The 22,522-nt window shown below is 55.0% G+C and overlaps 8 protein-coding genes across 8 annotated transcripts; 4 read left to right on the forward strand and 4 right to left on the reverse strand.

The window, feature by feature from the left end:
• Positions 1-281: 281 nt before the first annotated feature.
• On the forward strand, positions 282-2,837 carry IE81DRAFT_345725 (hypothetical protein; the record flags this gene model as incomplete). Its single annotated transcript, XM_025515953.1, has 1 exon — positions 282-2,837. One exon carries the CDS (start codon positions 282-284, stop codon positions 2,835-2,837), a length of 2,556 nt encoding a protein of 851 aa, XP_025371411.1.
• A 44-nt stretch (positions 2,838-2,881) lies between these two features.
• On the reverse strand, positions 2,882-3,997 carry IE81DRAFT_321397 (DUF92-domain-containing protein). Its single transcript, XM_025513325.1, has 5 exons — positions 3,746-3,997; positions 3,613-3,663; positions 3,332-3,535; positions 3,095-3,238; positions 2,882-3,004 (listed from the first exon to the last, which is right to left on the reverse strand). Exons 1-5 carry the CDS (start codon positions 3,767-3,769, stop codon positions 2,939-2,941), a joined length of 489 nt encoding a protein of 162 aa, XP_025371412.1. The 5' UTR covers positions 3,770-3,997; the 3' UTR covers positions 2,882-2,938.
• IE81DRAFT_27757 (hypothetical protein) lies at positions 3,680-4,568 on the reverse strand. The gene is made up of 2 exons (XM_025511479.1): positions 4,338-4,568; positions 3,680-4,241 (listed from the first exon to the last, which is right to left on the reverse strand). Exons 1-2 carry the CDS (start codon positions 4,464-4,466, stop codon positions 3,795-3,797), a joined length of 576 nt encoding a protein of 191 aa, XP_025371413.1. The 5' UTR covers positions 4,467-4,568; the 3' UTR covers positions 3,680-3,794.
• A 900-nt stretch (positions 4,569-5,468) lies between these two features.
• IE81DRAFT_27792 (hypothetical protein) lies at positions 5,469-10,282 on the forward strand. The gene is made up of 6 exons (XM_025511482.1): positions 5,469-6,603; positions 6,687-7,570; positions 7,651-7,811; positions 7,878-9,209; positions 9,286-9,327; positions 9,418-10,282. Exons 1-6 carry the CDS (start codon positions 5,812-5,814, stop codon positions 9,963-9,965), a joined length of 3,759 nt encoding a protein of 1,252 aa, XP_025371414.1. The 5' UTR covers positions 5,469-5,811; the 3' UTR covers positions 9,966-10,282.
• Positions 9,954-11,826, reverse strand: IE81DRAFT_321400 (ClpP/crotonase; the record flags this gene model as incomplete). Its single annotated transcript, XM_025513326.1, has 6 exons — positions 9,954-10,123; positions 10,197-10,258; positions 10,367-10,549; positions 10,625-10,680; positions 10,789-10,865; positions 10,955-11,826. 6 exons carry the CDS (start codon positions 11,821-11,823, stop codon positions 10,078-10,080), a joined length of 1,293 nt encoding a protein of 430 aa, XP_025371415.1. The 3' UTR covers positions 9,954-10,077.
• Positions 11,827-12,145: 319 nt separating this feature from the next.
• Positions 12,146-15,638, reverse strand: IE81DRAFT_299194 (WD40 repeat-like protein). Its single transcript, XM_025512197.1, has 3 exons — positions 12,669-15,638; positions 12,447-12,587; positions 12,146-12,367 (listed from the first exon to the last, which is right to left on the reverse strand). The coding sequence occupies exons 1-3, from the start codon at positions 15,531-15,533 to the stop codon at positions 12,200-12,202; spliced, it is 3,174 nt and encodes a 1,057-aa protein (XP_025371416.1). The 5' UTR covers positions 15,534-15,638; the 3' UTR covers positions 12,146-12,199.
• A 951-nt stretch (positions 15,639-16,589) lies between these two features.
• On the forward strand, positions 16,590-18,930 carry IE81DRAFT_287367 (cleft lip and palate transmembrane 1; the record flags this gene model as incomplete). The annotated part of the gene is made up of 10 exons (XM_025511707.1): positions 16,590-16,809; positions 16,892-17,107; positions 17,197-17,330; positions 17,423-17,492; positions 17,555-17,766; positions 17,836-17,988; positions 18,081-18,345; positions 18,415-18,455; positions 18,534-18,597; positions 18,683-18,930. 10 exons carry the CDS (start codon positions 16,590-16,592, stop codon positions 18,928-18,930), a joined length of 1,623 nt encoding a protein of 540 aa, XP_025371417.1.
• Positions 18,931-21,601: 2,671 nt separating this feature from the next.
• IE81DRAFT_287292 (hypothetical protein) lies at positions 21,602-22,415 on the forward strand (the record flags this gene model as incomplete). Its single annotated transcript, XM_025511704.1, has 3 exons — positions 21,602-21,805; positions 21,898-22,037; positions 22,127-22,415. The coding sequence occupies 3 exons, from the start codon at positions 21,602-21,604 to the stop codon at positions 22,413-22,415; spliced, it is 633 nt and encodes a 210-aa protein (XP_025371418.1).
• Positions 22,416-22,522: the final 107 nt, after the last annotated feature.

Here is a 22,522-nt window from a genome sequence, read left to right on the forward strand (position 1 = left end):
CTATAATTGCAGCGTTGGCACAGGCCTCATTGACTTTGCTTGCCGCAAAGCGTCTTTATACCAGTAGCCACCTCTGTCTCGCCCCAGCAGTAGACGGCTGCCACCCTTCTGCCTCAACGTCTGCTCCATTTCCTTTGAGCTCGCCTGAGAAACCCGTGCACGTTGGCCCCTGCTCAATTTTCGATGTGTGGAAAGGTCCAGCGAATGACGACATCACTTCGACGTCGCCACATCACGACTCTTGCTAAGCCAAAGCGGTTGCACCTGAATGAAAAGGCAGGATGGCATCCCGACCTACGGATGCATCAGCAACTGCTCGCACCTCTGGTGAAGAAGACGATTATAGCCAGCCTATCGATATCAAGGCTCGCATAGCCGCTTTTGGCGGAGGCAGCGCAGGCAGTGCGTCTAATACTGGTCGTGCAACCTCTCACGCGGTAAGTCTCGACGGGGGCGGGTCTCTAAGCCCTCCTTCCTCTCGCTCGCACGGCGCTACATGGAATGGTGCAGGCCGTGCTGGCGTCCGATCTGCCCAGGCTGCCGGTGGAGGAGTCGCAAGAGGCTTGGCCAGAACCATCAACGCGTCCAGCGCTTCCCCAAGCGCTTCCTCCAGCACCCTTTCAGAATTCGGCGTTCCAGTCAGGGAAGGACAGAAGAGCGTCTCGCCGCTGATGCAGAAGGCGACCCCTCACAAAGCTCCAGAATACTTTGCAGGAAATACGCTGAGCCCATCGAGCAGTAGGAGCCTTGTTCAAGAGGCGGCCGATTGGAATCTCGCTGCCAATAAATACACCGGTCCAAGCTTGCGAAAGACTGGAAGTGGGGTGAGCTTGCGGGAGCTGGGAGCTAGATCAGCGGATCCGGCCTGGACGGTTCAGCATAGTCGCGTGAGAAGCAATAGCTCGGCCTCAAGCTCGAGCACACCCAGTGTCGGTGGCAACGGGGTCAACCGCAGTCATACTAATAGTCCTCGGCTGGGGGTCAGGAATATCATTGCGCTGTATGGGAATGGCGCAGCAACAAGGCCTGAGTGCGAATCCGCGCATACCTGTAATTCTGGCTCAACCACTTCTACGCTCGAAACAAGCCTGCGGACTGCAGTAGCAGACGAGCTGCCGGCGTCGAGACATATGCTAGACGGTAGCGAGGATACCAATCCTCAACTTGCCCTGCACCCGTCCCTACGACCATCGCCCAGCTCATCGTACTCAGTCACGCGCTCGTCGAGTCCAGCGGACGCAACCAAAGAACAATCAGATGGCGTTAAAAGAGCTCCAATTCCACCTCCCCGACCGAGCAAGACGGCGGAGGTCAGCACAGGAGGTGCATCAGTTCCACCCGCACGTGTCAGTGTTCATCCACCTTCTCCGTCGAAGGGAAGCCCTGCACCTCACATGCCACCGTCTCTGCCGCCACGAAAGTTGGGTACTTCCAACGCAGCAGAGTATGACATCAGATCGACCAGCAGTCCGACCTCTTTTGTGTTCGGAACTTCAGTGCCGGCCCATCAAGGTTCGGATGCTTTGCCCAACCAAGACTCTCGAAGACCCTCTGTACCGCCCCGCCCGGGCGCGTCAGGCCCGCCTTCTCGCGGTCATTCAGATCCGAACGCCAAAGCGCAGGAATGGCAGACACCAGGCGAGGCGCATGCCGCGTTGGGCTACAAGGCTCGCGCTGTACCAGCTGCTGGAGCGCTTGCGAGGGGCAGAGGCTTGCATCAAGCTCCTGCTTGGGCTTCTAGCTCGACAGGCTCGCTCGGCTCTTCTCCTTCCCCCTCCGACTCCAAGCCACCAACGGAACGGAGACCTGCGCCTCCGCCACGTCCTGGGCACGCCTCTACGACGCCTGCAGCGGTGTCCCCTGCGCTTCGTAGTACCAGCCCCAACATAGCTGCTGGACGTCATTCGAGGACGGGGGGGTCGGACCCCGCAGGCTTGCGAGGGCCAACAAGCATCACCGTCACTTCTACCAACAATGCCACCTCGCACACCGTTTCACTTTCCGATGCTTCAGCTGATGATCTTCGAGCGGGTTTGAGCAGTACACTGAGCAAAGACGATGTGAAAGACGACTTGCTCTCTAGCTCTGCCCCCTCGAATCATGCTCTGCCTTTACCGCCAAGACGGACAGCAGCGCCTGCTTCGGGATCGCCAGTGCCGCTCGTGCATAGCGCTTGGGGTGGCAGATCCACCAATTCTTCACCAGCACCAGGATCGGTCTCGTCCATTTCGTCATCCTCCAAAGCATCTCCGCCCGCCTTGCCTCATTTGGCGCTGCCTCAGCCCCCACCTCCGCCCAGACACTTCGAGACGCGCGCAGCTCCGGGGGCCGCAGGTGCTACGCGCTGGGATACCATAGTACCCATGCAGCAAGATGCGATCCTGCAAAGGGCAAACAAAGGCAAAAAGTACCTTTGTGAGACCTGTGATACCGAAGCTCGAGCTCGATACGAAGAACTGTGGGAGCGGCAAGTGAGCAAGGAAGAGGGTCTGCGCGCTAGACGCCAACGATCTGGGTTACCTTTTCACGACGACTTGTCTCAGAAGCGGGGTAGACGCTTGCAGGAGACTAGCGACAGCACAGTTAGAAATAGCAGTGTTGACGTTGCGAATGGACAAGGCATGGAGGCGGAAGCTAGACACCTGTCTCGAAAGGCGTGCGCTCGAATCTGGACTCGGTCCAAGCTGCCAGACGATTTCCTGGCCAAAGTCTGGGATGCTGCTGTAGCCGGCGCGCCAACCTCTGAAGGCCTCAACAAGCTGGCATTTGTGAAGGCTATGGCTGCAATCGATACCGAGCTTGCGCGCAAGAGGAAAAACCGGCAAAATCGAGTGTGATCCGGGCTGCAATCTCTTCTACACTGCTCAATGTTATTCACCATTGCGTACCGCTTCAATCGCGACAAATTTACGTGCATAAATTCGGATTCTATAACTTGTCAGAATAGGAGACTGCCCAGTCCAGCTGCCGCACAGGCAGTCACAGCGCTGGATATAAAGTTGACCTGCAGGGCAAGATGAGCGAGCGCGCACAGAGGTGATGAGATTCGCGAACCAGGATGCTTATCCTTCAGCGACGCTGCGCGGTGACTCACAGCACTGTTAGAAAGCATATCATGACCAGTGATGACTTCCCATTGACCCTCTGTCGAGCCGGGAGGCCGTCTACCAATGAGAATCTTGCCAAGCTTGCGGTTATACCATGACTTCTGCACAGTGGCGCCTAGTAGCGAGTCCACCTGCGACGACGAGCAAACGTTCGAAGGAGCCCGAGCGGATCGTGAGAATAGGTCATTCTCTTGAGAGCAAAGGGGCGAGGAGCCACTTCTCACCATGGATCCTCCGAGCCCCGAAAGCGCGCCCACACTCAAGTAGATGACAGCTGACGAAACGCTCGGAGAGCAGAGCGAGTCGTCGGTCTGGCTCGGCGGTAGGAAGTATAGGCTTGCGATGCAGACAACTCCAATAAGTGCTCCGCCGAGAAATGATACGAGAGTGCCTAGCGCCGATACACCCCCATTTGTACCGCGAGGCACCTGTGGGTATGCAAGGGGCGAGACATCCATTAGCAGCTAATCCTTACTCGAGCCTGCTTGTGATTCCTCTGACGGACCTGCTTCCACGTCGTCACCAGTCGTGGCTGCCCTTTGGCCAAGATGCCCAGCTGGGTGCGAAAGCAAGGGTCATTCGAGCGGTTCAGCAGCTCGTTTCATGTGCAATTCGAGCTTTCACTTCTAGGGTCTGACCTCTGACGCCAAAGTATCGCCCATGCAGCACTGCGCGTCGTTCGAGGATTCAAGATGGTAAGACCGAGTCAGCTTCAATCTCGCACATGGTCGGACGGGAGACACAACTCGCGGAGAAATGCCCGAGAGAGAACAAGATCCAAGTGCGTGGATCTTCGAGAAGTGCGGAGCTGGATTTGCGATTATCCAGCAAGCAAAAAGAAGGCTCTGAAGTGACGCCCATCAGGCTGTTGATCCAGTGTGGTGCAATGCTGTAGGCCCGCGCGCCAGAGTGGAGATGTGCAAAGAGCAGAGCGCCAATCGTGCCATTTAGAGCGTTGCAAATTACTTGCCATAAATCCCTCTGACCTCCTGTCGCCGATTTGTGCTTAGCTAATTGTGGTGAGGGAGACGTCGAGCCAGGTTCGGCCTCCAGCTCTAGAGTGGACTTGATGTCGGCTTTGACCTTTGTAGCGCGTGAGCCAGTCAAGTAAAAGACGATGAGCATGATGCCAAACTATCATCAACATCAGAGGCGATTGAGAAGGGTTTAAAAAGGAAGTTTTGTTGTGTTAAGACTGTGATTTGAGGGATGTATGCGCTGCTTACTCACAGCGGCTGAAGGATTGTGCATGGTAGAGAAGCCAAAGATAAACGCGGCCAGTGCCCCTGAAGCGCTCAGCGAGCCCTTTCTGTATCCATGTACGGCCAGAATGATCGCCAGTGCCAATGGGAACCACATGGTGCTGCTCTTCACTCCAGTGAGCTCAGCCTTGAGAGGTGGACCCCAGGGTGAACGTTTTTGTGATGCTTTGCTTCCTGGGATCACCTTGTACCTTGCGGTCTTGAATGCTCTACGATTGATGTTTCACGCATCGAAGGCAGCTGCATGAGGGAGTGCAACGAGGCTGTGAAGGCAGGTAACGTGAATACACAACAACCAATACTCACGACTCATGACGCATGGAGGCGCACGTCTGAATATTTGCGAATGCCGCCATTATTATATATGCGCGCGGCTTTTCGTGTGCGTCTGGGCGTTCTGACCATGTGCGCATGCATGGTGCATGACGCGCCGCACTACTTACACAACCCACTTTTGGTAAATGCACAACTCGGCAGCCAAGTGGACTTTGGGACTTTTTTAATTAAAACATGTTGAAACTCCACTTGCTCAGCCGACTCTTGACGCTTTTCTAATTGACTTGGTACGTCGAATTTTGGAAAGTTTGACTTACAAAGTTGGGTCTCGAATGGGATTTACAAAGTCGCGCTAAAAACTCGACCTTGAGCGCCCCTTCGGTCTTCTTAAAAAGATGCTGATAGTCCTTGCCGCCTGAGTTGCGCTATAGAAGCTGTTTTGAGCGCAAAGCAATGCTGAGTGAATGTGTGACCACGTCTTCTTGTGTCCATCACGATCATGCGAACGCTGCATCCGCCCGCGCCTGCCGCGGATACGATGTTGATGCACTCGTGACTGTTCTGCAACACGTGACCAACATGTGACTTGGACATAGGGGACAGGGACATTCGTGATTCAAGAGATGACTTTGAGCAAGAGAGGCATTCCATTGCATTGCATTGCATGCTAGATAGCCAGCAGTGCAGTGGAGTAGATGCAATCCAAAGGCTGGAGGTCATAAGAAGGCCAAATTGGAGGGCCACCACATTGAAGCTAATCGAGCAATTGGCCTCTCTGATGGTTGGTGGGAATCCTCAGGTTTTACAACCCACTTCAAGGATACGTAGACTTTGATTGGCCCCTTGTTGGCCAAATGCTGCACAAATGCCTCATGCACCTCCCCAGATGTCTCATGCATCTTGCCAGATGCCTTACATGCTGAATCTGAGGCTCCAAATGAAAGCCCAATAGATGTGGAGTTATCTACATAGAATTGGGGTTTCGAACGCGACTCAGCCCCGCTTATGCGCACCGCTTTCACTCATTCGCGAGTTACTTGACTCACGACTGTGACTGCCACCTTCGCTACGCACAGAACAGTCACCACACAGCACTCATCACCTTCCGCAACCGCTATCGGCGTCGGCCTTGCTGAGAGCGTCGCTCTCCAAGCTTGTCGAGAAGCATGCAGGTGCACATCCGGAAGTCACCGCGCGCCGTCATCCTATCGTCCTCTGGGACCGGTGCTGCCCAGCATGGAGCGACCCAACAGGACGCGGTATCGCTGGTCATATCGATGGCCTCAGCAGGGAGCAGCGCCCCTACAGGCTCCACTAGGGCCGTCATCGAACTCTTGCCCACCTCCAATCTGGGGCTGTCCGACTCGAGGAGGGTCACGCCCGCCGGCAGACCTGCTCACGGCTGTTTGGGACTTATGAATGTCGGGCCGGATGTTTTTGCCGTCATCGTAGTCAGATCCATCAAAGTAGGATCTGTCAGACCTGGGGAGGAGGTCTCCAGGATCAGTGCCGTATCTTTCGTCTGCATCAATAGAGCCAGCTGGGATGACATCTTGGATCCTTCAATGACCGAGGGTGGGTCCTTCGATCCATACGCCGGCGAGTCAAGCTACACAACGACCAATACAAGCACAGTAGCAGTAAGGGAGGAACATCCCTGCACATCTCTCAGAAAGCTGCTGAGCACCGGCAGCTTCTACTACGCCGAGAAGAATGCCTTCGACCTCTCCAGACGCTTGGACCGACGTTGTCGCCTACGGAAAGCAGCGAATTCTGAGGGCGGAAAGCGTCCCTTCAAGTTTCCCTCGGCAGACAGACAGCGCAACAAGCAAGCCAGCAGCTTGACCAATTCCGATGCCAGATTTGTGTGGAACACCTATATGGCCGAGCCACTGCTGCATTTCCGCGCTGGCCTCGATCCCGGGGAGCAAGACAGGCTGGATCGTGCTGGCTTTCTGGTGAGTCCTTCCTGGCGGAAACTGTTCACACCGCGCGAGTAGTAGCCGACGTCGGATCATACAATGCCGCATGACCTTGGCAGCTCCTTGTCATACAAGGCTTCGTCGCGACCTTCGAATGGCCTGCATCTGGAACACAGTCACACAAGCCCTACGGCTCCACAATGCCAGGTCCCGGCTCTGGCTCTTCGATCGACGCGTTCGGTCCTAATGCTGTAGGATCTGCAGCTTCTTCTTCTTCTCAGAGCGGCACCACTCTAGCGCTCATAAGTCGACTAAGCTCGAAAAGGGCTGGCACTCGATTCAATACACGAGGCATCGATGACGACGGCAACGTGGCCAACTTTGTCGAATCCGAGACACTCTTCACGCACGAGTCTGTCACTGTGAGCTACACGCAAGTGCGAGGATCGCCGCCGATGTTCTGGGAGCAACAAGGGCTGCAGACCTTCAACGCGAGGATACAGATCACCAGGCCTAGAGTAGCCTCTCAACCTGCTTTCGATCGGCACTTTGTCGACCTTCTGTCCCAATACAAAGCAGTGCACGCGATCAATCTGCTCGGTACGCGCGATGCAGAGACGATACTCAGCGGGGCATACGCCGAACATATGAGGCACACTTTAGCTCCTACCCTGGCTGAATCCATGCGCTCGGCTAGGCATGGGGCAAGCGCCCATCAAGTCGACGAGAAAAGCGGCTTCGGTTCCGACAGCGAGAGCTCGGAACCCGATTCGCGAGATGACGACGGCAGTGACCTGGACAAGCTTGGCCTTACAAATTTTGACTTTCACGCCACCAGTAGGCTGCACGGTGGGCTGGACGGCGTCAGGTCAGAGCTCAAGTACCTTGGGCCCGTTCAGCTGAAGAAGCAAGCTTTTGGATTCACCGTGGTAGTCGAGGGAGGAGAGCAAGAAGGGGTATATCGCCAGCAGGCTGGGCTCTTCCGCGTGAATTGTCTCGACTGGTGAGTCACTTCTTGCCAAATGCGTGCAATTAGCTGAGATCCGTGCTTGAGAACAGCTGACATTAGATTTTGCGACACAGTCTTGACAGGACAAACGTCGTTCAAGACATGCTATCGCAGTCAGCGCTGGAGACTTTCTTCGAGAGGGCTAGCAAGCACAGTGCCGCTTTCGAGCCCTTCGTGCCCTCTGGCCATCCGATTTGGTCCACGCATCGGATCATGTGGGCGGAGAACGGCGATGGTAGGTCAAGATGATCTTACCTTCCCGGCGCAACCGAGACTGACCAAGTATGCTTCCCGCACGCAGCTCTCAGCAAGATCTATGCTGGTACAGGAGCATTGAACACGAGCTACACGCGTGCAGGCAGCGGCAAGAAGACGCTTGGAGGCTTTCTTAGCGATGCAGCAAAGAGCGCTGGACGCATGTACATCAACAACTTCCAAGACAAATCCAAGCAGAGCGTCATCGATGCGCTTCTGGGCAATCTCGCGAACCAAAAGCCCGTCAGCGTGTACGATCCCCTTAATGACTCGGTCAGCGCCGAGTTACAGGACCGTCTCGATGAGTACTCGAGCACGCGCGAGCTCGACATCTTTGTTGGCACGTGGAACCTGGCGGGCCGCGCTCCGATGGGCGAGTCCCTTCTACCATGGCTGTTCCCGCAGGGCCAAGGAGAGGCCAGCAAAGAAGCAGACATTATCGCTCTTGGATTTCAAGAAGTGGTACCCCTCACTCCCCAGCAGATTTTGATGACAGACCCTGACAAAATCCGAGTATGGGAAAGCGTACTGGTGGACGCGCTGCATAAGAGACCGAACAAAAGGGGGGATTACATCCTGCTGAGAAGCGAGCAACTTGTAGGATCTGCGCTCGTCATCTTCGTGAAGGACACATTGGTGGACAGCGTTCGGCAAGTTGAGGCTGCTTCCCGCAAGACTGGGCTCAAAGGGATGAGCGGAAACAAAGGCGGAGTAGCTATCAGGCTTAATCTTTGGGACACGAGCCTATGCTTCATCACTGCCCATCTCGCCGCTGGCTCTTCAAATGTAGAGGAACGCAATGCCGACTATCACACCATCTTGAGAGGGCTTGCATTCCAGAAAGGTCGCAGCGTCGCAAGTCACGATCACGTCTTCTGGGCTGGAGACTTCAACTATAGAATAGATCTACCGAATGAAACCGCTAGGCCTCTTTGCGCGCAGCAAGATTTTGCACAGCTATACGCTCGAGATCAACTGGATCGGGCGCGAGCGTCGGGATCGGCATTTGGGGGCTACGAAGAAGGCGAGGTGCGCTTCTTGCCAACGTACAAGTACGACTTTGGGTCCACATTGTATGACACTTCGGAGAAGCAGCGTGTGCCGGCTTGGACAGACCGGATTCTGTTTCGTGCGGCCAGACCTGGCAGCTTGACGCAAACTTCGTACAGCAGAGCAGAGCTCAAGACTTCTGATCACAGACCTGTCTACGCTAGTTTCAAAGCGGAAGCCAGGGTCTTCGACCACGATCGCAGGAATGCCATTCGCCGGAACTTGCTTGCGGCGGGCAAAAGCGCTCAAGCGCGCAGCGGAGGTTTGGCGCATCAGTTGCCACACCTAGGCTCGTCTTCAGAAGAAGATAGCGGTGACCAACTCGACTGTGAGTAGGTGCTAGCTGGCAGTCGGATCTGGAGAGCTGACCGACTGGTGCCCGCGCAAAATTCGCATTACTCCAGTGCCCCCTCCTTCCGACGAGCACTCCAATTGGTGGGATACCGGTAAGTCCATCTGAGTGCGCCAACGCCTGTCCATTTCCTGAATATAGCAGCTCACGCACCCGTTCGGCGATGACAATGATGTGCGAGTAGCATCAAGCGAGGATGAATTAGACCCTTCGAGCGATGGCTCGAGTGCTGGCAGCGCGCATGGCAATCCTTTCGTCAACGCAGATCGTGAGAAGCCTCAGTGGCATCAGCCCTCACAAGGCCTCGCAACACCATACAGACGGCCACCACCTCGACCTCCCAAAAGAGGCGACACGATTCGGGCCAAGTCAAATTCCACTTCTAGCCGCTCCGTCCCTGCTCCAAGTCCAGAAAGGCGACGGGCTTTTGATGCGACATTGTTGCCCAAGGCTACCTCCGTAGCAGCTCGAGCCAAGATGTTCGAAGGCTCTGCTCCCTTCGAGCCTCAGTGGGACGCCGATGGCGTTACAGAAGCTGATGATCGGCAATCTGCAGCGCATCAAACCGCTGCTGCAAAGCCTGGGCCGCCTCCCGTCCCGATCAGACCCGGCATGGGATCTAGAACAGCCAGCTACAGCTCTGTTCGAAGTGGCAAGAGTCTCATGGATAGCGATAGCGACCAGGAATCTGCTAGTCATGCGTTAGGAGACGTTCTCAAACCGGGACAATGATCAGTGTCTCAAGCATCACCGAGTGAGCTTTGTAGCATTACATTCAAGAGACTAAAGTATAGAGCCTGCATGCAATTCGTCACCTTCTCTGAATTTTCCCGAATTTGTGAGACTAAAGCTTGGACCCATCTGTGAGTGCGCCCGTGATGTCCGAATTGCTGAAGATGATCAAAGCACAAAGACAGGCGATCAGCGCTGGATCGAGTCATTCATTCTTTCAGTCCAACTCACGGTTGCCGGAGGATGTGCAAGAAGGGCTGGTACATGACAAGCTTGTTGCTGCCATACGCGTCCTACGGGTCCAGGCAACACGTGCGAGCCGTTAGCACGGGCTCGGCTCGTTGATTCTGCAATTCGATTGCATGCGAAATCGCGCTTTGGCGAATCTTTCTATTGCTTACCTTTGTAGCTTTCGGTGCAACCTTGTGAGCCAGCTGGACAGCGCCCTCCAGCGTTTGTTGTGGACCGCCACTTCCTCCAGGCGGAGGTACGAGCTCATCGACGAATTCTAGAGCTTTCAATTCCTGACCTGTGAAGCGGTGACCCTCCAACACCATCTTTCGCATGACGGCGGGGCTGTGGAACTGAACAAGGGACATCCGGACATGCATGAGCTCAGCTGGTGGGCAATGGACAGCCAAAGCTTCGAATCGGCTCACCTTGGCTCGAAGAACGGCATGAAGACCAGGAGGCAGCTGGGCTCCAAAGTCAATCTCTAGGGGTTCATGAGCAGAGTAAAAGGTGACGTAAGAAACGGAAGCGCAGCAGAGGCATAGCCGGCCCATAGCCTAAGCGTATGGACGTCTGTAACCACACGACTCACCATTCATGCACGCGTACCCTTTGATACCAGACATGACTCGATAGTCGTGGGCAGAGATGAGCCCAAATCCAGCGGCGCTGCAAGGGGGAGCACACGAGCGCGAACATTGAGCATCGAAGCCTCTTGAGAGCGCGATTCTCTGAGCAGTTCTCTCCCTCCCACTCACAACGCGTGTCCACCAACGCTGGCTACCGTAGGAATGGGAAAAGAGAGGAGCCTCTCATAGACTGGCATGAGGCACTGATCGAAAAAGTGTTCGTCGGCAATGGCAGCCTCAAAGTCGAGTCCATTGCTGAAGAAACGACTGCTCTTATTCTTTTCATCCAACACGCTCGTACTGATCAACGCAGCACCTTTCGAGCCAGCTTCTTCCCCCGCAATGCTCTCCCATTGAGATTGGACGTGATCCAAAGCTGAGGCCAAGGCGGTCAGGAAATTGCGAGTCAAGCGATTGTCTGGCGTTTCGGCTGCCAGCATGTGCAACACCCAGATTCGCGGAGTTTGCGAAATCGTCTCGATGGACACGAGGGCTTTGCCCGACGAGGGGAAATTGACCGTCTCTGGCATCTTGCTCGAAGGAACTCTCTCTTGACAATGCGAGACGGAGGTGGTGATGGGTCTCTGGCGAAGCGAAAGCGGCTTGAGCGTGCTGTGCTTGTGTTGGCCTTGTGGTCGAGGCGTTTCGAGGCAAGCTGCGTGTCGGTGTGAGTTTCGCGAGAAATCAGTGGAGAGAAGACGAGCTGAGGAAGTGGCTGTGGGATGGCTAGGAGGTGCGCGTGGGACGAGAGGAATCAAACGCTGAGCACTGCAGATGGATCTCTGCGCGAGCATGTGAGAAAGGGTCGGGCCAGAAGCAGTGATGTGCGTACCAGCAGGGTGACCAAGGGTGGAGGGACGATGCTCAGCGGGGACAACGTGTTTGGAGGTGAAGCGCGAAGCGTGGATGCGAATTGTGTGAATGCGATCCTCAGCAACGCCGATGGCATGGCATGACTGTGAGACCACGCATCGATGGATCTCACGCGAGCCACTCATGCGTGTGAGCTTTATGATATGTGCTTCGTCACCTGCATGCCCTCTTGGCTTACTCTCTACCCCGGCGAAGAGGCTTGCGGGATGTCGAGCTTTGCGGCTGCAAGTAGTTGCTGGTGGGACACCGGTCCTGTGCGCGTACCGGCAGCCGGTCTTGCAGGCGCTTTCAGTCGACGGTCACGTGGATGCGTTGAGGGTCAAAGGTGACAATCCACAGAACAAGTTCTTCGAAAGTGCAACGAGTGCGAAGTTCACAACGTACCAAGAAGACCCATTGCGACCCATCTAAATCAATCACAGCTTGGCCCAGACGAGGCTTATGTTTGCATATCAGGACTGACGCAGCTTTGCTTCGACACGTTCACTGAATGCAGTACATCTACGACACTGCCAGTTTTCGCTTCCTCTTTTGCCCCTCTTCGATTCGGGCTTTCACCTCTTCCGCGGTCAGATCAAAGCCATGCCGTTCATATAGAGTGCTGGTACGCTGTGCGACGTATTGGGCGCGCACGTGCCTAAGTGCAGCCAGGTTGAAGCCGATGGTTGTCTATTCCGGTCGAAGCACGCAGAGTGAGGGGATTAGTGGCAATGCGGGCATAGCGAAAGGTTTAGTGGTCTCGACATACCTTTTGTCGATCTAGAGCTGATCGAAGATGTCCGCTCAGGCTAGCGAGAGTGACACGCATCACTCGATTGGCCACAATTTGCGCGTGGTGCGTTCGAAGTAAGAAGAAAAGAATGCGCGCAACGAGTGGAATGTTCCATTGCTGTTGTACGAATTGAGGATAGAGGTACTCATCAGAACTTGCTTTGGCGCACCAATGCTACTCCATCGACGACTTGCTCACCTTCTTTGCCCAATGATCCAAGCATCGCATCAGACTGATGACCTTGTCGAAAGGAATGACGATGAGGGCGTCGTCAAGCTGAGCGGCCGCGATCTTCTCCGTGACACGGAGCACGTATAAGCTCGGATCGACAGCCTCGTCAGGACCAAAGGACGCAAGCAAGATGGGTGATCTAGCAGGCGGTGCACCTTGTGACCCCCGCTTCTCCCACTCTTTTCTTGCTCGAAGGTCCTCATCGGCGAGTTCCAGTGCTTCTATTAGCCGTTCACCCGCCTTGAGCGTCTCTCCGGTGCTTTTGGTTACAGCACCAACATCATCCGTCTTCTCTGGCGCTTCAGCTCCAGCGGCAAGACTACCAATTGCCGCACCGTCGTCTTCTCTCGCTGGAGCTCCCGTCTCGTACAGCTTTTCCATCTCCCTTTCCCGCTCCTCTTCCAAAAACAGTGGCTCGTCGGTCTTTTCCCAGACGCGAATGGATCTGTCTGCACCTGCAGTCACTGCCATGTTGCCTGTGTGACCAGCAGCGACGGCCCAAACCTCTCCATGGTGCCCCTCAAGCGTTTGTATGAGCTCGAAACGGTCCCCGTCCCAGTGCCTGACTCTGCCGTCCCTGCCGACGGTCCAAAAGTGATGAGAAGCGCCTTCTTTGCCGCCCATCAAACCGCCGCCTTGACTCCCTCGCTCAAATGCGCAGCCCATCACGGCCTCTTCATGTGCGAACAAGCTCCGATGGCAGTCTCCGTAATCCAAGCCCCAGATCTTGGCGTTCCTGTCAGCCGAGACCGTCAAGCACAGCTTCGAGTCGCTCGAAATGTCCAACGACAGCACTGGCAGCTTGTGTCCGTAAAGCGAGAGGAAGAATTTGAGCGAATCGGCAAAAAACACTTTGACTGTACTGTCTAGCAGACTGAGGGCTAGCAAGCGCCCGTCAGGGCTATACTTGGCGAATAGGACGTCATCGGTCATCTTGAGGGTACGAACATGCGCCAGGGAGAGTTGCATTCTACCCGCGCTAGGAGCTGGCCGACCTTCGTCCTGCTCTTGATTTGGTCCTGATTGGTCCTCCGGCCGTTCCTCGATGGCAGAAACAACGCTTTCGAATTCCCAAAACTTCACATCTTTGTCTGCGCTAGCAGTCACACAGCTTTGACCGTCGGGGTGCACAGCGATGCTCCAGAGCGGTCCGTCATGAGCTTGGATAGTCTCCACAGCTTCTCCTGCCGGAATATCGTACGATCTGAGTGTGCCGTCTTTGCAACCCACCAGGACGTGTCGATCACCAGGAAGCCACGCAACCGTCAAGGCGTACGCGCCAGGTAGAGTCCGTATGCACCTCCCCGTTGCAACGTTCCAGATCTTCAATTGCCCGAAGCTGTCTGCGGAGGCAAGCAGTGTGTCGTCGGATGACAACGCCACCGCTCTAGCTTCCGATCTGTGTCCCGGCAGATCGATTCCGCACGACAGTGTTGCTTCCGGAGGAGTGGCCTTTTCTGACTTGCTTTGAGGCGGAGGTGGCAAGCTCTGCACCTCGATTGCATTCGTTGCAAGCGCGAGAAGCATGGGCGTGGCCGCGTTACTGTTCGCGTTCTCGCTCGCATCTTGAAAGGCAAAGCTTCGCAGACGACCCTGCGTCGGACGCACAATTGTGTACGATTCTAACCGCTCCGCCCAAGAAATGTCCGCATTTGCAGGTTCATTTGAACCTGCGTCGTCCAGCGCTGTTGCTGCTGTTGAAGTTCCGCCATCGGACTTTTTCTGTGCCTTCTCTCTTGCACGTCTGTTTCGTCGAGCAAGCTTCTTTCGCATGTCGTCTTGTGTGCGTATCCGAAACACTTGCACCGCCTTCTCGGAGCTCATTACGGCGACGAAGCCGCATCCTGCAGCGCCTCGAGGTGGAGCAAACAAGATCTGGATGATGCGTCGAGAGGAGGACACGGGAAGCGTGCCGTGCGGAATGATGAAACCACGGCTCAGACCTCCAGCTGCGTCTTCAGTACCTTCCAGATCCACATTCATCGCCGAGGCCTGTATCCCACCTGCGAGCGCTTTGGTGTCGATCTCCCAGATTCGTACCTCGCCTTCTGCAGAGCCTGTGAGCAACAGGACTGAGGCATCGTCTCGATCTGAAGCTCCATCTACTGTAAGCTGATCTATGGATTTGCCGCCAAATCCCGAAGCCATGGCCAAGCTGAGTATCTCGCCTTTGCCAGGAACGACCGTTTGAAGACAGTGCTGCATGCTGAGATCCCAGAGCTTGATAAGACCATCTTTTGAAGCAGAGACGAGATGACCCAAGCTGGTGAAGCTCGCGGAAGACGAGGAAGGCTGCTTGTATGCGTCTTGCGAAGCATGCTTGTTGGTTGCGGGCACGAAAGCGAGGTCTGTGATGGCGTTGCGATGACCTTTCATGCGATACATACCCGTCTCCGCGACGACATCCCAAAGGATGATGTCCGTGTCCAAGCTTCCGCTTGCCAGCCTGAGCCCACCTTGGTCCTCGAACGCAAGACTGGTGACCGCGGCGTTGTGCCCATTGAAAGTGAGTGCAGGGCTTGTAGGGGCTTCGGTATCCAAAGGATTGACGCGCCAAATGCGAATGCTGCCATCCTGATAGCCCACGGCATAGGTGGACAAGATGTCGTCTGAGCGTTGAGGAGCACGAGCTATAGCTGTGACACTGGCCTTGTGCCCAACATCATGCCACATGCTGAGCTGAGTTCCTCGCTTGACATCCCAAACCAGAACGTCCTCCAACGCTGGCACTACGGCCGTCTTGCCATCGCTGCACAGGAGGGAGCGAGAGGTGGAGGATGCTACCAAGCCAAAGGCCTGCGTAGGTTCGTGGCGAAGGTACGACCGCACCATGGCAGGCGCACCGGATAGATGCAGTGTTGCTACGCGGTGAGAAGAAAGGAGATGAGCGATGAAAGAATAAAAGATTGGCGGCCATGAATCACGACTGGTGCAGCTGGAGTTGAAGACGTTGCTTGATCCAAAGACTCACGGTCGAAATTTCAAAAAGCTAGCGGACAAATTCTTGCAGGCGGACGCGCTTTCGTGCGGGAAAGACGTCACAAATGTGCATGGATGGCTGGGTGCGGCGCCGCGCCGCGCCTCCGTGCGCTCCAGGAAGATACTGTGCATGCGCAGGTACCGACCGCCATGCGCCTTCTCCATGGAGAGCAACAACACACCATCGCCCGCCAGGCTTGACGTTCCTTCTCACCAATGCGACAACGTCAGAACACTCGTTGACCGCGCAGTGCAAGGTCACGCCTCCTTTCAAAAGTACGGTCACTCGTAGGTCTTTGTTCATCGCAGCATGTCGTCAAGCGGTGCTGCAGCGACAGCGCCGACCCAAGGAGGAGGAGCAGGTGCCCAGCAAGGTGGAGATTGGAAGAGCACACTGACGCGAGCGGTGGCGGGTTACTTTGTGGTGCAAGCTCTGCTTGGCCGTGAGTAGCGTTGACCTACAAGCTCTGATCTTAGCATGTCTTCAGGTCCGCTGATGTGCTCTCGAGCGCCTTCTCAGCCAACGGTCTCGTTGCTTACTACTACGGCAAGACACAATTTCAGAAGCCGCCTGATGATGCAGCATCAAGCGCAGTTGCAAACGAGGGTGCCGAAGCTGGAGCGGCAAACTCCTTCAGCGTGCCAGGTCCCCGACTGTCTGCGGGAGTCAGCAAGCTGATCAAACCCCACAGCGTAGCTACACCCATCGCTCCTCCCGGCACTCCTTTGGACATCTACCTCTTCCTGTCGCAAGGACCATCACCGACCGAGAAGGATCTCGAGACGCAATGGTCAGCGCTTGTCTCGCACGGTTCAGGGCCTTGGGCTGAGACGTCATCCTCTGAAGACGTTCTGAATATCCATCGGGCAGAGTACGACGAGCTGCTGCAAGACCCGATCAGGCAATCGATGATCGCCGTAAATGGCGTGCTGCCAGCTGCAAGATGGAGCAATGTAGTGGTGGGCGACGATGCTCTGGCACGATCTGTCGATCTTGAGATCCCCATCGGACCCTTGGTACAGAGCCGCAATGGCTCCATCTGGGCAGACATCTTTGCTGTGCCCAGCGGCCGTCCGCTCCGCGATTTTGCCAGCTCTCAAATACTGCCGACGCTTCGGGTACGTAAATGTGAGTTCTTCTTCCACGTAGGGAAAATGACGATGCTTGCTCGACCCTACCTGACGCCTTGACTGCTTGCTCACTGACGCAGTGCTCACAAGATTATACCCGCAAAGAAGACACAGAGAACAGCGAAAGCTCTTTGGAGGTTCAGATGAGAAAGAAAGCACAGACTCTGAGAAGGCTCAAGCGCTAAAGCAGGAGGAAGAGCTTTCCGCTTTCGGTCCTGCTCCACTGGTCACATTCTGGCACCGCAACCTTACTCTTGGCCTGGCAACCCTGGACGCCAAGTCGGCCCTGCCCATAGGTAAGTCATCGTCGAGCGTGCCTCCGAAAAATGTTCGGCTCAGCGGACGCCAGCTAAAGCTCTGTGACTGCGGATGTGGTTCATCGCAGGGAAGTTACCTCCACCTGTCCTTCAACATGTTCACGTGCAGCACGATGAGGCCGGCAAGCCCACTTGGACTGGAGAGGTAGAGGGGCATAATGCAATCGCAAAGCCCTTGCTGTTCAGCAACGATTTTTGGCTGGTGAGTGGCGCTGGCGCGACGAGGATCGGTGTTGCCGAAAGGGCGCCGATGAGCAATACTGTTAACGCAAGTGGTCTGAACTCTACGCATAGCTACGAGAGCACATGAATCCCATCAATGCCACTCTCGACACTCTGCCCTTGACTGTGAACCTGTACAGCAGTGAGCGAAGTTCTTGATCATTGAATTGCAGGACTTCTTCAGCTGACAGCAACTCTCCTCAGCCTCATTCTTCAAGTTTCAGCTGATCACGTCCATGCATGATGCTTTCGGGAAACAAGAGATGGGAGCTGCAGAAGTTGACCTGATCAAGGAAACTCTGCTCACGACGAGCCCGTGGTATCTGGGTCTGACAATGCTTGTGACCTTGTTGCATTCGCTTTTCGAATTCTTGGCATTCTCGAGCGACGTTTCTCATTGGCGACAAAAAGACAACGTGAGCGGGATGTTGACTTTGCGTTCGTCGGGATGACAAGAGCTGAACTTTATCAAATCGCTTGTGCAGCTTGCTGGAGTGTCCATCGGATCCATTCTGACGAATGTTGTGGTTCAGCTCATCATCTTGCTGTACCTCATCGACCAGTCAGAGCAGACTAGCTGGATGATTCTGGCCGGAAACGGTGTCGGTGTCCTCGTCGAAGCGTGGAAGCTGACCAAAGTGAGTGACCGTCGTCGTCTTGCTTGAGCTCTTGACGGTCTACACCATCAAGACCCTCAATGTTCAACGCCTGCACTACATCTCTTTCTTAGGCCGTGACCGTCGGGATCGTTCCTCGACGCGCTGAAAACCGCAAAGGGCCTCTTGGGTGGCTGCCTTATCAGCTCGACGTGCAGAACAAGAGGACGCCAAGTGAAGAGGAGCTGCGGACGCAAAAGTACGATCGTCAAGCCTTCAAGATCTGCGGCATCGTGATGGGACCTGTGCTGGTCGGTTACACTGTTTACAGTGCGCTTTACGAGCAGCACAAGGGGTGGTGGTCATTCATCATTGGGACCCTTTGCTCTTTCGTCTATGGTGAGTCTGAGTCACTCCAACGATCTTAATTTGCCGCAATCGCTGATACAGGAGGACTGTCGTGCGTAGCGTTCGGCTTCGTGAGCCTGATTCCACAGCTCCTCGTAAATGTGAGTGATGGATGGAGATTTCGTAGTGGTGGTCGCTGCACACGTCGTTGAGTGCTCTTCATCAAACCAAACCATCAGTACAATATGAAGTCTGTCGCAGGGTACCCAGCCAAGACGATGATCTACAAGATCCTTGGCACGGGTAAGCAGCTCGAGCCGAGGTCGCTTTCGCTCCCGCGCCGTACTAATTGTCGCTCACCCCTTTCGCTCTGTACCGGCCTCTACAGTGGTGGACGACTTCTTCGCCTTCGCGATCAAGATGCCCTGGCTTCATAGACTGGCTTGTTTCAGGGATGACGTCATCTTTCTGATCTTCCTATATCAGAGATATATTTACGGAGTAGACGAAACTAGGGTCAACGAATTCGGACAAGTCGTCAACAAGCAGAAGGAGGACGAAAAGGATGCTGCTGTGGACAAGGTCGAGGACAAGAAGCGTCAAAAGAGCCAAAAGGAGACCAAAAAGATGCAGTAGTAGAGTGGACACGACGTCACCTTGTTCCGCAGCCAATCACAAGCCATACATCGTCTTCTCAACGCATGAACACTCGTCTGCGCATGCCAGACCCTATTCCCTCCTCGAGCGGAATGAGCAAGCAAAAGTTGTGGAGCTTTCGTCGCATTACGACACGTCACGCAGCGCATCTTGAGGGCCCCGCGACATAAGCAGCGACATCCCCAAGTATATTTGCAGTACACGCTTTGGAGTTATCTGTGCGCAAAAATGGGATTGGTGCAACTCGTGACCAGAGCGCTTATCGCCTTCTCACTCGATCGCCCTCACCCCTCGATCGCGCACCTCGCACCCTGCACCCCGCACCTTGCATGCGAATCCAGCAATCAGCAAGTCGGAGATCACTCTCATCAATAATTGCGTTTCAATTCTTGATTGCAATAAGTCGCATATGGGGAGGCGTCCAATACGTGAGCCTCGTGCAGGTGCACACCATTTAGGGTCGCGGCTTTGCGCTTGATCTCGCAGCATCAGCAGACAAGCTAGATGATCACCGCGTACGTATACGCCCCACGGCGCGTGTACCGTAGTCTGAGTCAGAGTGTGAGTCATGGTGCGATTGGGCTGGCGCAGGTGGTACCGCGCCCGGCCATTATGTTGCGTGCTCGTCGCCGCATGCCCGTTGCTGGCCGCAAGGGTATCTGATGATCACATGTATGCTCACCGCGGTCATCGTACCTCGATCCGCTCTTAGGCGTCGCTAGAGCGACGGATCCGTGTACTGAACTGCGCAAATTAGTAGCCTGCAGGCAGCCTCACATCGCCATGCAGACCATCGTTCATCGTGGTTCGGCCGTTACCGCTGGCTAACCTTTGGAGGTTTCTCTCCCCTTCTCCTTCTGGGGGCCATGGACCTGATGTACAGGTCTCATTGCGGACCGCCAAGCAAGCAGGCAATAGTCGTGGGGATTTGCAGCTGCTGATAATATACCATTTGCTCTCCGAGTGCCCGGGGTGTCCTGCCCAGTCCTGGTGGGGATCACTGCGTGCTAGCTGGCAAGCTGAACGCCCATCACACCTCGCATCGCGACCAACCAATCGCTCAGTTTTGAACGGCTGCGAGTCTGAGGGTGTTGCTTCTGCCCTTGTCTTGACGCTCACGATCACTGATGCATGCGTGCTCCCATGCGGCGACTCGATCCTCATCAGATTTGTTGTGGGGCGATGAGAGGCGGCCCGACGTGTCTAAAACGAGAAGAGATCATTCATTCAAAAATTGATTCATTCATTCATTGGTCTGCGCAGTTCCGCGGACTTTTATAGCTGCTGGCCGCGCGTGCCCATGCGACGATGACGAGCAAATTGCTCTGCGGGGGCCGTTGCAACGAGTCATGCCACCATCACCATAAATGCATGCATGCCAGCATCAGTTTGAGTCGCGTATGTGAGTCGTGAGTGAGGGTGAGGGTGAGTGGCGTGCGCGCGAGCTGTACCCGGTAGATGCGCAATAAGCTTGAAAGAGGCTGTACGTGGTGTTTATCGGCGCGGGGTCATGTGGATATCCTTGATTTGTGTTTCGACCTCCATGGATTCATCAGCATCGCCATATATGTGAAGTCCATATATATTTACACTCACGATTGCGAGGGCTGTACATAGGCACCGATCAAGTAATTGGACAGCAAGAGGGAGGGCTACACGGCTGCGATGCCTGCCTGCTGCTCCTTTCACTGTGCTGAATCTGGGATCATCTGATGCATGCCCGTGAAACGCTTCGAGCCGCTTGATCCTTGATCAGTCAAGGGGCACGCGACTCTGACTGCACGTACGTGGTGCTCATGCTGGCTTCGCATCCCTAAGCTGTGACACCCTTTCAGATGACTCGTGACTCTGACTGCCATACTCGTGGTTACAGTTGTGAGTCAAGTTCTGGGGATGCAAGACCGCGATTAGCAGTCCGTCATTTCTTGGGAACCGCAGCAGCAACAGAGCTTCGATCAGCATGTCCTGCCCGCGGCCGTGATGAATGCATGCTGCATGCTGGTCGCAATGAGATTTTCCGAAGGGGAGCGATCGATGGCGATGCGTGGTTGAGTACGGCACGTTCTCACGTATACCCCTCTTTCCACGTCTACCCTTCCCCCGGGCCCGTAGTAGGTCCTTAACTTGCAGTACCCCGAAACAGCTTCAGTCGCAGTCAGGTTGCAAGCGCGCCAGTCTCAGCAAAGGTCAAGCTGGAACACAGAGAAAGCATGCTAGCGTGAACGGCCACAACAGGATGCTGATGATGAGATGGCGGACCTTGAAGACTTTTATCGATTGATTGTGGCAAAGACATATATATATATATACTCGTAACCACATCGCTTTTGATGTCCTGTCCTGCCCTAAGCATAGTGCCTTCGGATTTGACCTCGATTTTTCTTGCGCACCCACCTATATACGCTTTCTGCATCGCAACATCGTGGTTTCCGCTCGCTGCTGTACTCTCCGTCTCCTCGAAGCAATTCACATCGAAAATTAGCCGTCAAAGCGTCGCCGCACCATCCATAATCGGAGGCCAAACAAGATGATCTTCAGCATTCTTCCCGCTGTGACGTGGGTTGCGCTCTCTCTATTCGGCGCCTCGCAATGCAGGTCCATCGCGAGCGGTAACGGTATCCAAATGACGGCAGACGTCGGCAACGAGATGATGTTGTCCCGCAATCCAGGCAGCCAACTGATCGGTCTGGACATCGAACAACGCGAGTTGGATCCTAGCCTGCAGAATCTTGCTCCTCGCATCGTCTTTAATCCCAAAGTCATTTCGCCCCACAAGCACACCGTCTGGTTGGCTGGACAGACGGTCAACGTGAAGTGGGATCCATCAAAGTTGCCAGCTGAACTTGGAGACCTTGTAAGTCCTCACACGACGGGGACATCGTAGAGCGTTGCTGATTCCTTTCCACTTTCCACGCGCTTGACCACTTCAACTTTGTCCCTCTACAGCATGGAGAAATTAGACTGGGTTACCGCAAGGAAGGCGAGACGAACGAGCATCTGAAGTGGGTGCTGCGCTCAAACGTGCCAATGAAGCTTGGCAAGCAGGAGGTCAAGTTACCTGACGACTTGGAGACCAAGGAGCACGAGTACATGTGAGGGCACCCTGCACTGTCTTGTCCCTCGGTCATCCCGGGTCCTGACTATAATCGTCTCCTTGCTCGCTCACCCTCCTTAGCATCGTCGTGATGGGCGATTCTGGCAATGCGAGCGAGCCTTTCACGATCTACAGCAAGGCGGACAAGCAGAAATGGGCAGAGCATCTCAAGCCAAAGCCTGGAGCAAAGGCCACCGCCAAGAGTGCCAGTGCCTCTACCGCCCAAGCCGTTGCAGGTTTCGATGGGGGTAAACCGCATGCCGAGACCAAGACGACGAGCAAATCCAAAAGCAAAGCAGAGAGCAAGGACGCTCCCCAACCCCAGCGACGTGGAATCGATGTCAAAGTCTTCAGCAAGATCGCTGCTTGACCGCGAACATTCTCAAGGACCTTTTCTTTCTTCGACACGCACCAAAGCAATCCGAGGCCAAATCCTAGAGCGTCGTTCCATGTGACAGTGCTTGCGTCAACTCGATG

The sequence above is a fragment of the Ceraceosorus guamensis genome (genome assembly GCF_003144195.1).
Source record: "Ceraceosorus guamensis strain MCA 4658 unplaced genomic scaffold IE81scaffold_12, whole genome shotgun sequence".
Lineage (NCBI taxonomy): Eukaryota > Fungi > Basidiomycota > Exobasidiomycetes > Ceraceosorales > Ceraceosoraceae > Ceraceosorus > Ceraceosorus guamensis.

Bases quoted from the DNA above. Each gene is read 5' to 3' on its own strand.
- IE81DRAFT_321397 (XM_025513325.1), bottom strand. From the start codon at position 3,769: ATGGGCGATACTTTGGCGTCAGAG. The intron at 3,664-3,745 runs GTCAGACCCTAG...TTTCGCACCCAG, and splicing joins GCGATACTTTGGCGTCAGAG to CTGGGCATCTTGGCCAAAGG. The intron at 3,536-3,612 runs GTCCGTCAGAGG...GCATACCCACAG, and splicing joins TGGTGACGACGTGGAAGCAG to GTGCCTCGCGGTACAAATGG.
- IE81DRAFT_299194 (XM_025512197.1), bottom strand. From the start codon at position 15,533: ATGGTGCGGTCGTACCTTCGCCACGAACCTACGCAGGCCTTTGGCTTG. The intron at 12,588-12,668 runs GTGAGCAAGTCG...TTCGTACAACAG, and splicing joins TGGATCATTGGGCAAAGAAG to CAATGGAACATTCCACTCGT. The intron at 12,368-12,446 runs GTATGTCGAGAC...CGACCGGAATAG, and splicing joins CAGCTCTAGATCGACAAAAG to ACAACCATCGGCTTCAACCT.
- IE81DRAFT_27757 (XM_025511479.1), bottom strand. From the start codon at position 4,466: ATGTGGTTCCCATTGGCACTGGCGATCATTCTGGCCGTACATGGATAC. The intron at 4,242-4,337 runs GTGAGTAAGCAG...TGTTGATGATAG, and splicing joins TGCACAATCCTTCAGCCGCT to TTTGGCATCATGCTCATCGT.
- IE81DRAFT_27792 (XM_025511482.1), top strand. From the start codon at position 5,812: ATGCAGGTGCACATCCGGAAGTCACCGCGCGCCGTCATCCTATCGTCC. The intron at 9,210-9,285 runs GTGAGTAGGTGC...GCATTACTCCAG, and splicing joins TAGCGGTGACCAACTCGACT to TGCCCCCTCCTTCCGACGAG. The intron at 9,328-9,417 runs GTAAGTCCATCT...ATGTGCGAGTAG, and splicing joins CTCCAATTGGTGGGATACCG to CATCAAGCGAGGATGAATTA.